Source organism: Amia ocellicauda, chromosome 20 (genome assembly GCF_036373705.1).
Source record: "Amia ocellicauda isolate fAmiCal2 chromosome 20, fAmiCal2.hap1, whole genome shotgun sequence".
In the NCBI taxonomy this organism is placed as follows: domain Eukaryota; kingdom Metazoa; phylum Chordata; class Actinopteri; order Amiiformes; family Amiidae; genus Amia; species Amia ocellicauda.
In genome coordinates, this window is record NC_089869.1 from 12,305,086 (window position 1) to 12,317,231 (window position 12,146).

Genomic DNA, 12,146 nt, shown 5'->3' on the forward strand with positions numbered 1-12,146 from the left:
TGACCAAAGTAATTGGCGTCCACCATTGTTTATTCCATATTTAATAGAAATCAGACTTTGCTTTTGATTTTGTTTTCAACATTATATTCTAAATAATGAAACAAATTAAAATGGCATGAACAAAAATGATTGGACCCTCAACCTAATATTTTGTTGCACAACCTTTAGAGGCAATCACTGCAATCAAACGTTTCCTGTAGCTCTCAATGAGATTTCTGCACCTGTTAACAGGTAGTTTGGCCCACTCTTCCTGAGGAAACTGCTCCAGCTGTCTCAGGTTTGATGGGTGCCTTCTCCAGACTGCAAGTTTCAGCTCTTTCCATAGATGTTCAATGGATTCAGATCAGGCCTCACAGAAGGCCACTTCAGAACAGTCCAATGTTGTTGTTTTTTTATCAATTCTTGGATGCTTTTAGCTGTGTGTTTTGGGTCAGTATCCTGTTGGAGGACCCGTGATCTGTGACTGAGACAGAACTGATGTGACTTACCAAAAAGCTTGTTTTTACTCATCTGTCCAAAGGACATTCTCCCAGAAGGATTGTGGCTGGTCAATATGCATTTTAGCAAATTCCAGTCTGGCTTTTTTATGTTTTTCTTTCAAAAGTGGAGTCCTCCTGGGTCTTCTTCCATGGAGGCCACTTTCGCTCAAAATGCGATGGATGGTGTGATCAGAAACTGACATACCTTCACCTTGGAGTTCAGCTTCTATATCTTTGGCAATTATCCTTGGTTCATTTTCTGCCATTTGCACTATCCTTCTGTTTAATCTGGGGTCGATTTTCCTCTTGCGGCCGCCCAGGGAGGTTGGCTACAGTTCCATGGATCTTGAACTTCTTAATAATATTTGCAACTGTTGTCACAGGAACATCAAGCTGCTTGGAGATGGTCTTGTAGCCTTTACCTTTACCATGCTTGTCTATTATTTTCTTTCTGATCTCCTCAGACCATCTCCTCAGTCCATGTTCAGTGTGGTGCACACAGTGATGCCAAACATCACAGTGGCTACTTTCCTCCATTTAAATAGGCTGAATGACTGATGACAAGATTGGAGATGTGTGATACTAATTAAAGAAACTAATTAGTTTAGAATATAATCCAATTATTTATTATATTTTCTAAGGGGTACCAACAAATGTGTCCAGGCCATTTTAGAATAACTTAGAATGAGCAATAATTAATCTCTTTTCACAGTTTCTTTGCTTTATTCTATGACATACCAAAGGCATGCAAGTATACATAGATTTTAATTTCATTACTTTTCAGGAGGAATTAAGCATTATTTCAATGAGCTGTAAGGGAACCAACAAATCTGAGCACGTCTGTATCTATTTGAATTATTATTATTATTATAAACATTGTAACACCTACAAATTCACTTTGTTACTCTATTTAAAATATGATAATGGATGATTCTGTTCTTTAACCCCTTCAAGCATATTTTTCAGTTTACCCTGTATAAAAACAAAAACTAAAATCAGTGGAAGCAAAGAACTGATTGAATTTCTGCTATAAGTATTCTACTGGACACCAACATAATTTTGAAATATTGGGTAAAAAACGGAGATCTGAACAGTATAGAACTGGGCTGCATTAGTATTTGAATTTGCCTCAGGCATTAGGAATTACTCTGTTATTATCTACACTCACCTAAAGGATTATTAGGAACACCTGTTCAATTTCTCATTAATGCAATTATCTAACCAACCAATCACATGGCAGTTGCTTCAATGCATTTAGGGGTGTGGTCCTGGTCAAGACAATCTCCTGAACTCCAAACTGAATGTCTGAATGGGAAAGAAAGGTGATTTAAGCAATTTTGAGCGTGGCATGGTTGTTGGTGCCAGACGGGCCGGTCTGAGTATTTCACAATCTGCTCAGTTACTGGGATTTTCACGCACAACCATTTCTAGGGTTTACAAAGAATGGTGTGAAAAGGGAAAAACATCCAGTATGCGGCAGTCCTGTGGGCGAAAATGCCTTGTTGATGCTAGAGGTCAGAGGAGAATGGGCCGACTGATTCAAGCTGATAGAAGAGCAACTTTGACTGAAATAACCACTCGTTACAACCGAGGTATGCAGCAAAGCATTTGTGAAGCCACAACACGTACAACCTTGAGGCGGATGGGCTACAACAGCAGAAGACCCCACCGGGTACCACTCATCTCCACTACAAATAGGAAAAAGAGGCTACAATTTGCACAAGCTCACCAAAATTGGACAGTTGAAGACTGGAAAAATGTTGCCTGGTCTGATGAGTCTCGATTTCTGTTGAGACATTCAGATGGTAGAGTCAGAATTTGGCGTAAACAGAATGAGAACATGGATCCATCATGCCTTGTTACCACTGTGCAGGCTGGTGGTGGTGGTGTAATGGTGTGGGGGATGTTTTCTTGGCACACTTTAGGCCCCTTAGTGCCAATTGGGCATCGTTTAAATGCCACGGCCTACCTGAGCATTGTTTCTGACCATGTCCATCCCTTTATGACCACCATGTACCCATCCTCTGATGGCTACTTCCAGCAGGATAATGCACCATGTCACAAAGGTCGAATCATTTCAAATTGGTTTCTTGAACATGACAATGAGTTCACTGTACTAAACTGGCCCCCACAGTCACCAGATCTCAACCCAATAGAGCATCTTTGGGATGTGGTGGAACGGGAGCTTCGTGCCCTGGATGTGCATCCCACAAATCTCCATCAACTGCAAGATGCTATCCTATCAATATGGGCCAACATTTCTAAAGAATGCTTTCAGCACCTTGTTGAATCAATGCCACGTAGAATTAAGGCAGTTCTGAAGGTGAAAGGGGGTCAAACACAGTATTAGTATGGTGTTCCTAATAATCCTTTAGGTGAGTGTAGGTTGAAGGTGTATGAAAGGGCTTTAAAATGTAATGGTTTCGGGTAGTCTACTTGCAAGTGAAAAGATCCTTCCATACATCTTCATACTCTGATAGTCATTAAGACTTAAAGCATTATTATTAGGGGGGTGGGGGGGGTGAAGCTATATATTTTTATATTCATGCTCAAAAAGCAAATGCATTTTTCAACCCTTTTTTTTTTAATAAGATTGATCCTTTTCATGTTTGAGCTGTTTGGTGTTGAACTTACACTTCAAACTACAGACAATAAGATATTGATATGCTTCCAAGTTTTGGTTAATGAGGTACTCAATACCCGAATTAAACATTATTGGAATGATGTATTATTTATTGAATTTCAGACGGATGCACTATGAAGCATGTTTTTTTAATCTGTGGGTTTCCACATTGTCTTTTTTCACAATGTGCATGAATCAAAAATGCCTTTTTGACACTGAGGCAATGCAACCCATGGCCCTCTACAGTCAGTATGTGGGCTGCATGGCATTCAATTCAGTGAATGTGCTAAGAAGTAAATAATTATCTGAAGTACACAAGTTAATATTATTTGAAAACCCAAAAGAAGTAACATGACAGACATAATAGATAATAAAAGTAGAATAAAAATACTTTAAAAACTACATTCCTCCTACAAATGATGAATACAATTCCGTTTAACAAGGTTTGGTGCACAAAGTCATCAGTTTTCCCGGAGAGCAGGACTATAGTGTCCCTGTCCATGGTGCTGATACAGATACAATTCACAGTAAGGACAGAACCAAATACAACATACAGGTGCTATACAATCTTTTTTTAAGCAACGCAAAATGTATGTTTTTGTCAAAGTTCATAAACTGCTATAACAAATATCCCTTCATTAATAATGGAACTTATAACGAGAAATTAAAAGTAGCCTAACCAACGTTTACATCGCACATTTACAGTAAATCATGTATTGCTTTCTTCTGTTATATGAATAACTTTCACATATGAGTAGAAAGGTAAATTGAATTCCATTAAAACACATTCATGCCCTCACTCAAAGCGATGCCGAGCTTGGGAGGAAACGCAAAGGAGGGGCTAGCAGGATGATCTTTTTTAATGTCTCCAGTCTGGCACGCTCATCTCGGATATCGATCTGAGGTATGAAAGCTGCTACACGTTACTACACGTGATTCATAATAACCCACGACACTTTCAATCACAATATAATCCAACACGCCTTGGACGAAGATCTGAATGTTGTTGGACACTCATCTGTGAGGCACCACGCTGGCTGCACCTTACAAAGCTGTCCCACCGTTTGGGGGTCTCCTGATACTTCTCACTTACTCGTACAATGGGATTGGCTGCTACACGTCAATAAATAGGTAAGATTTTCTGTATGTAATACTAATCTGGTTTCATTAATCTTAACTCGTACCAGTTAACTTTGACTAAGAATAAGACTTCAACTCATGCAGCTGTAAGGAGAGAAGCGTGGCGATGAGTATTGTTACTTTCTAGACGTGCGAGTCAGTAGTGGCAGTCAAATACAATCACTCAGGAAATGCATTGAACTCACATCAGCAGAGCAAGGGCATGCACACAACTTTACTTATGTTGCGAGTTCTTGAACACAAAATATAATCCGTTTTGTTTTTATAGATTGATTTAATTTAACCACAATGAATCTATTCATGCATTTGCTCTTTCAATTAATTGTCAAATATGTTTATACTATGAGGTCGGTGCAGCCTGCTATTGAAATGTCCTTTTTTTTCCCCCATCCTTAGGCATCAAAAATGAACAATTTTTCCACTGAGTTTGTGTCCGGGCAAGACCCTTTCAAGAATAAAACAAGCACAGATCAATTTACAGCGCATAATGAAACATTTTCAACATTTCAAGGTCTGCAGTTAATTCAGCACTTTAAGGCAGTCATAATACCTCTCTATGCCGCTGTTGTCATCATCGGGATTATTGGCAACTTTTTGCTGGTGTTCGTGATCGTGAGAATGAAGAAACTGCACAATGTGACCAATTTCCTGATCGGAAATCTTGCCACTTCGGACGTCCTGATGTGCACCACCTGCATCCCCCTTACCTTAGCCTATGTGTATGAGCCCAAAGGCTGGCTGTTTGGCCATGCAATGTGTTACTTTGTCCTCTTCATGCAGCCAGTGACTGTCTATGTGTCTATTTTCACCCTGACCGCCATCGCCGTGGATCGGTACATGGCTATCGTGCATCCCTTGCGCCGCAGGATCTCGCTGAAGCTGAGCGCTTATCTGATGCTCTTCATCTGGATACTCGCCTGCTGCCTGGCTGTGCCCGCCATGGCCAACACTTACTACCTAGAGCTGAAGGACCAGGGCATCACCATCTGCGAGGAGTTTTGGCAGAGCAAAGAAAGTCAACGCCAAGCCTATGCCTTCTGTCTGCTGCTGATCACATACTTTCTGCCGCTGTTGGTGATTCTCATCTCCTACATCCGAATTTCGGTCAAACTGAAGAACAGGGTGATGCCCGGCAGTGTGACCCAAACCCAGGCGGACTGGGACAAAGCCAGGAAGAAGAGGACGTTTTGCTTGCTGGTCATAGTCGTAGTTGTGTTCGGCATTTCTTGGCTGCCCTTGCACATTTTTAACATTATTCGTGACATCAACATTGACAGGATAAGCAAGTATTATTTCAACCTGGTGCAGCTCTCCTGCCACTGGTTTGCGATGAGCTCGGTGTGCTATAATCCCTTCATCTACGCCTGGCTGCACGACAGCTTCAGGACAGAGCTGAAGAAACTGTTCACCTGGCGGAGGAGGGTCGCCCCGTATGGGAACAGCATCACTGTGAGCGTCGTCCTCTAGTGAAAGGGCTGTGAAGACCTGCTCCCTGACTGCTTTTGTTAATTATGGTTTCATGGCTGATTTGAAAAAGTTGAGATTAATTATGATTTATTTATTTATTAAACTGCACTGTGTAAACACCTTTGTACGGTTATAAATAGTGCACAAATTGTATCTACATGCATATTATGAATAAACAGAATATGTGGACACTTGTGGTAGAAAATAAAGCATCTGACTTAAGATAAACTAATTTCCTGCGTTTGACACTATTCAGTACATAAAGCTGTGCTGTGTCGCTTGTTATGTAAGTGGGGGGGAATGGGGGGTGGGGGGTATTATGTAGTTTCATATTTTGTATTTTCTCTCCAAAATGCGTAAATAAGTAAAGCTTACATCTGAAACCAACCGTGATATATACAAGCTAAGCATACAGGGCCAAGCATACCATGCAAGCAATTACTGATGCTGCTCTTGTTACTATTCTATGCTCCTTTTCTATTTTCCCAGATCCCATGATTTATTAAATATAATTTTCTGAATAGCGATATTCATCTCCGGCTCCGCTTTCCTCCTGAGGAAACTGTCCCACAAGCATAATAACAGCCCCATATCTTCTTTTTCATTAATTCTGTACCTTCATCATGCGAGTGTATGTCCATTTGTGATGTATAGGTTCTTCATAAATGTTGGCTTATTTGCACAAAGAGAACAACGTTATCTGTTTATGTAAAGCAAACTATATTCAAAGCCTGCTTGGCAGAAAATGCACAATATCTTCCCAATTTCACTTTCCTCTTGAACAGCTTGCTGCCTCCACATAAATAACCTAGATTTAAAAGCAACTATAGTCAACTCATATTTTTTTTCTGTCACTAGACTATATTACTGTAAAGGAATTTATAAGTTTCATCTTCTGATAGAGCAAGCCTTTTGGTGCCTTTTTATTCAGGTTAAGTGAATAGGTTTTGTAATACATTCAAACAAAATCTTCCCCTTTTCTAGTTCGCTATGAGACTGAAAAATATATCTGTAGCATAATGAGTGTTTATGACAAACGTTTTTGTGTCTTTGTGTGTATATGTATATATATAACGTTCAGTCTATTAGAAACAGACACTTTAACTTGACAGCCAGCGCGATCCAATTTTAATGGAGACGTATGTGTGACTTAGAGTGACAAGATTATAAAACTGATAATGCTGAAGACATATAATTGAACCATTGGTATGTGCCACTGTAATAGTATTGGAGCCACCGCTCCTATCTTCCTGTGTTAGACAGTGATTTATTGTGATATGGTATACTATACTTGTCACGGATAACATCTCAAGTGGGCTCCCTTATATAGCGTTTTTCTGGCCAAAGATAAGCTCTAAACGAGAAGACATAATTTACATTTCTGACTGTATATGATGAATGCAGTACTTATATTATTACAGATAATGGATTTAAGCTATGTCCCAGCAAAACTAGATGTGTGTTGCTATAAAACACACCATGTCTGACTTTGTTCTTGCAAAGGCTCTGTACTGTAGAGTTAATCTTGAAAACATAGCCAGCTTTACTGTATCGTCCTTGATTTGAATGAAATGGTGCTGACTTTCTGATCCCAACCACGACTGTGGGAAATAATCTGACTGACGTTCAGATGAGACTGAGAGAGTAATGGAAAAGACCAGCAGACAGCAGAAGAGACAGTATCTGGGTAGTCAGCCTAGCAACACACTTGTTGGAAAAAGCTATTTTCAAACCGATTTTATGTTCTGTATTTTCAAGAAAAATGACGCATTTCTTACGTAAATGATAAGTGACTGAATTGTGACAAAACAAACTTGCCTCGACATTCCTTAATAACTTTCATGGGAAACTAAATGTATGATTCTGTCTTTAGAATAGGCAGTGCTGTTAATTGTTACCAGTAAGTATTAAATGTATAAATAGAAACACTACGCACACTTCATAAAGATAGAATGATGCAAGTGGATTTCTGCATAGAAGAAAAATACAGAAGCTGTTGTAATATCAAGGTTGTAGTGAACATCGTACCAATTCTTTTAAAATAAATGGCTCCAACAACTATGCAATGTATGCACCTGGAATGGAAATCCGTTGCACGTTTACTAGTCTCTGGGTTGGGGATAATTACCCTGCCCATTGATTGCAGGTTCAACTTTTAAGCTGTGGCCATGATGGAAGCCACTGACTTTAATCAGCACCCATAATGACTGCCGAATCACTGGGCATTCACAAGTCACACCAGTGCAGTCTATGGGAAACCTATAACATTACAATGGCCTAGTTATGCATTTCTGTTTTAAATTTACGAAACCATTTACTCCACTCAAAGAGTTATCTTGGCGTTGTTTTTTCCATTGAAACATGTTCTCACAACATGCAAATGAAATGAAATGCATGGATTCATATTTAAATTAGTCTCACGGGCATCTTTATTTAAGGTTAAACTCACCACCCATTGATTACTACTATTAACATGAACAGATATTAGTAATATCCATGCATTAAATATTATAATGAAAATGGCAACACAAAGACCACACTATTTTGAACACTACTTTTTTCTGGAATTGTGCTCAGTATCTGAACAATCACTGCAGTTATATATTTATCAGTTATGTAGGTCTGATGAAGAACCGGTAATTATCAGCACCATGCACAACTTCATGGAAAGTAATCGAGGGCGACCAAGCCGTAATTGGATGTGTTATAGCAAAGCCATACGTCCTTAAGGCTCCCTCTGCAGGCAATACATTTTAATTCAATGTTCTTAAAAGAAAAGTATAGGAGTTTTTCCCACACACTTCACGAAAACAAACTCTTTATTGAAGGGTGCCTGATGTCTTTACTGTCCTGTCTATCGACAGCAGGTATTCATAGATGTTCTACATTAACAGGCAGTAATCCGGATAGAGGGGTTTTATTAAATTTCTTGTGTTATTAAATTCCACGCATCCTGAATCAAAATATAAGCCTCTTTGCTTACACTATGGGCTAAGATACTAAACAAAATATTGAAAGTACTACATTGAACTATATAGTAAATGTAGCACTTAACCTTCACCGTACAAAAAGTATCCTTTCTTCATAACTTGCAGACCTCAGCACCAACACCAATTTGATCACAGACGGGTTTGTATTAACTAAACTGTCGGTTAAAATGAACCAGTTTGCAGTTTTCCAGTTTGCCATTACTGTTTATTTCCATCTCCACATTTTGAAATCTAAATCGTGTTACTGTTTGTCTGCCTACGTAGGCAGCATCATGAAATCACACACAGCCAACCGGAGTCCTCCTTGACCAATGATGAGGCACCCACAAGGTAAGCGCTCCAGAAATATATATATTATAAAACCAGTTTCCTCTCGTGTTGCGCGCACTTGAGCAATTCGCCTTTTTCAGAAGAGCAATTCTTCAGACATGCACGTCAAGAGCCCTTTTCACTATAACGGTAAGTAAAATAACTTTGTTTTTATTCATGCACCAAGCTTCTATGTTATATAGTAACTAAATAAAAACTATAACAACAAAAATGTACAGCAATCGGTAGGAAAATATTGTACTGCATGAAAAGCGAGCAACACTCCAGTAAATCATCCTGGGATACAGTACAAAACAATGTCCCGCTTAGATGACTTCACCAAATCAATGAACAATGATGAGCATTTGCTTTAACATCTCAGAAGAGGTTTATAACGCAGAGCTGCCGTGTGTTTGTTACCACTACCCTTATGAGCAATAATCTCAATATATGGAAACACAGATATTTGGTTCATTGGAGTTTGCTTGCCAACATGCCACAGGGTGTCAAAACTGGCACAGGGAAGTTCTAGGTCTCACGCCGCCCCTCTGCACCCCAGGGTTCTAGGTGTCCCGGCGCGCGGGATGAAGCTGGAGAACCTGACCTCCTCGCGCAGGCTCGCGGCCGGGCTGCGCAACAGCACGTGGCCGCAGTTCGCGGGGCTGCAGCTGCTGCACTCCTGCCAGGCGCTGGTCATCCCGGGCTACTGCTGCGTGGTGTTCGTCGGCATATTCGGCAACTACCTGCTCATCTATGTCATCTGCAAGACCAAGAAGATGCACAACGTCACCAACTTCCTGATCGGCAACCTGGCGTTCTCCGACATGCTCATGTGCGCCACCTGCGTGCCCCTGACCTTGGCGTACGCCTTTGAGCCGCGGGGCTGGGTGTATGGGGTCTTCATGTGCTATTTTGTGTTTCTGATGCAGCCGGTGACCGTCTTCGTGTCCGTTTTCACGATGACGGTCATTGCCGTCGACCGGTACCATGCAACTGTGCATCCCCTGAAGCGCCGGCTCACCATCCCCGCCTGCGCCTACATCCTCACCGCTATATGGCTGCTGTCGTGCTTGCTGGCTATTCCCGCCCTGGCCCACACTTACCACGTCGCTTTTCCAGAACTGGACTTCTCCATCTGCGAGGAGTTTTGGGTAGGGATGGAGAAAGAGCGACTGGTCTATGCGTACAGCACACTGGTCCTCACCTATGTGCTGCCCTTAGCGGTCATCTCCTTATCCTACCTGCGGATTTCTGTCAAGCTGAGGAACCGCGTCGTGCCGGGCAACATTACGCAAAGCCAGGCGGAGTGGGACCGGGCCAGGAGGAGAAAAACCTTCCGCTTGCTGGTTTTGGTCGTTGCAGCTTTTGCTACTTGCTGGCTGCCGCTGCACATTTTCAACATGATGAAGGACATCGACATCAACTTGATTGACAAGCGCTACTTCAACTTGATCCAGCTGCTGTGCCACTGGTTCGCCATGATGTCCGCTTGCACGAATGCCATTCTGTATGCCTGGCTGCACGATAATTTCCGAGGCAAATTAAAGAAGATGTTTGTATGGCGGAAGAAGAGGATCGCACCCGTGACCAACTGTGTAATGACAAGTGTTGTTCTTTAAAAATAATGGTGTTTTTTTTCATCATGCAAAGGAAAAGCTATGTCAAATGCCATTGTTTCGCTTCTCTGGGACGTTTTGGCGACAAGGCAGGTCATTGAAACTTTTGAAAGCAAAAATAAAATGACTGTAAACTTCGGCCATTTCTTATTAAACCCTTGTCTTTTGTGAATATTTCAACGACCGTGGTTGTTGCTTTTACACCTAGGCATATGATTGTTACACTGATTATTAACAGCACATTTCTTTGCAAAACGTACAGAGATGGTTTTACAGACCGTCTCTGATGGCCAAGGTTTGAATCCCTTAAACCAGTTTTTGACTCGTGATGTTGCAAACCAGGACCTCGGACAGCTCCTTCCCATAAAAACCAAACCTGTGCGCCTGATCTGACGTGCACCCTGTAACAGCAGCACTTATGTCAAAATCTGTAGGGCTAAAAGCTGAAAAGTAGTTAATTGCACTACTCGTGTTATAATGTCTCCACAGAAACATTTTACCCATAGATCCAAAAAAAAAAGGATAATTGCATTAACCTTACTCATTGCGCCTAGAAATACACTGTCTTGTGTGTTTGTATCACTCACTTACAATGATAAGTGTTTATATGTAATTGAATAATGTTGAATCACTTGTTATTTAAGTTCTCTAAATGAGGTACCAGTGGGGAAACCACATTGCCTTTGGGTGTTGTAGTAGAACAGAAACAGTCTGCTCTGTATCCTATGTGATTCTGAGTGAAGTGGAGTCTTCTGCTGATTTTAAAATGTGTGGTTGTTTTTTCTTTAGCCTACTGCCCGTTTATGATATCTCACAATAAACAAAAAAGCCTGTCTCAACATTGATACAAGGGTGTTGTATTATAACCTTAACCTCAATGCATCCTAAAGGTATTATTAGAAGTGTACAGTTGGGAAGGGGAATGTACTTCACATACATGGCTTTTAAAGAGTTGGTCCCTGCAGACAGGCTGTTCCCTCTGCACACGATTCCTTTTGTACATTTGTCTGTGTCTGATTGTACTTCAAAACATCAAGGCCAAAGACCTTGATCAGTACATGCCTCCTCACTACAAAGTAAGGATAAATCTGGCTATGTTACCTTGACAGAATGCAATTTATTATATAGTACTGTGACTGGAGCTTGTTTTCAGAAGTGTTCTTATTTCACTGCTGCATGTACACAAGATAGATTATTATTATTATTATTATTATTATTATTTTTATTTCTTGGCAGACACCCTTATCCAGGGCGACTTACAAAATATAAGCGCAATACAAAGTTTATATAATACAAAGCAATTCAAAGCATAATAGATATTAGTATACTTGTAATGCTATTTTAGCTGGTAAATGTAATATCCACAGAACTGTGCAAAGGTTTTAGGCAGGTGTGAAAACATGCTGTAAAGTAAGAAAGCTTTCAAAAACAGACATTTTAATAGATTATATTTATCAATTAACTAAATGCAAAGTGAGTGAACAGAAGAAAAATCTACATCAAATCAATATTTGGTGTGACC

General features: G+C 40.5%; 2 protein-coding genes across 2 annotated transcripts; both read left to right on the top strand.

The window, feature by feature from the left end:
• The first annotated feature begins 4,555 nt into the window (after window positions 1-4,555).
• On the top strand, window positions 4,556-5,859 carry LOC136715825 (prolactin-releasing peptide receptor-like). Its single transcript, XM_066693202.1, has one exon. It carries the CDS (start codon window positions 4,648-4,650, stop codon window positions 5,707-5,709), a length of 1,062 nt encoding a protein of 353 aa, XP_066549299.1. The 5' UTR covers window positions 4,556-4,647; the 3' UTR covers window positions 5,710-5,859.
• Window positions 5,860-8,334: 2,475 nt separating this feature from the next.
• On the top strand, window positions 8,335-11,111 carry LOC136716293 (prolactin-releasing peptide receptor-like). Its single transcript, XM_066693891.1, has 3 exons — window positions 8,335-8,345; window positions 8,964-9,029; window positions 9,511-11,111. Exons 1-3 carry the CDS (start codon window positions 8,335-8,337, stop codon window positions 10,625-10,627), a joined length of 1,194 nt encoding a protein of 397 aa, XP_066549988.1. The 3' UTR covers window positions 10,628-11,111.
• Window positions 11,112-12,146: the final 1,035 nt, after the last annotated feature.

What these genes read in the sequence shown, in the direction of transcription:
- LOC136715825 (XM_066693202.1), top strand. Translation starts at nt 4,648, where the DNA reads ATGAACAATTTTTCCACTGAGTTTGTGTCCGGGCAAGACCCTTTCAAG.
- LOC136716293 (XM_066693891.1), top strand. An exon ending in AATGATGAGGCACCCACAAG is followed by an intron (nt 9,030 to 9,510) that starts GTAAGCGCTCCA and finishes AACATGCCACAG; the next exon opens with GGTGTCAAAACTGGCACAGG.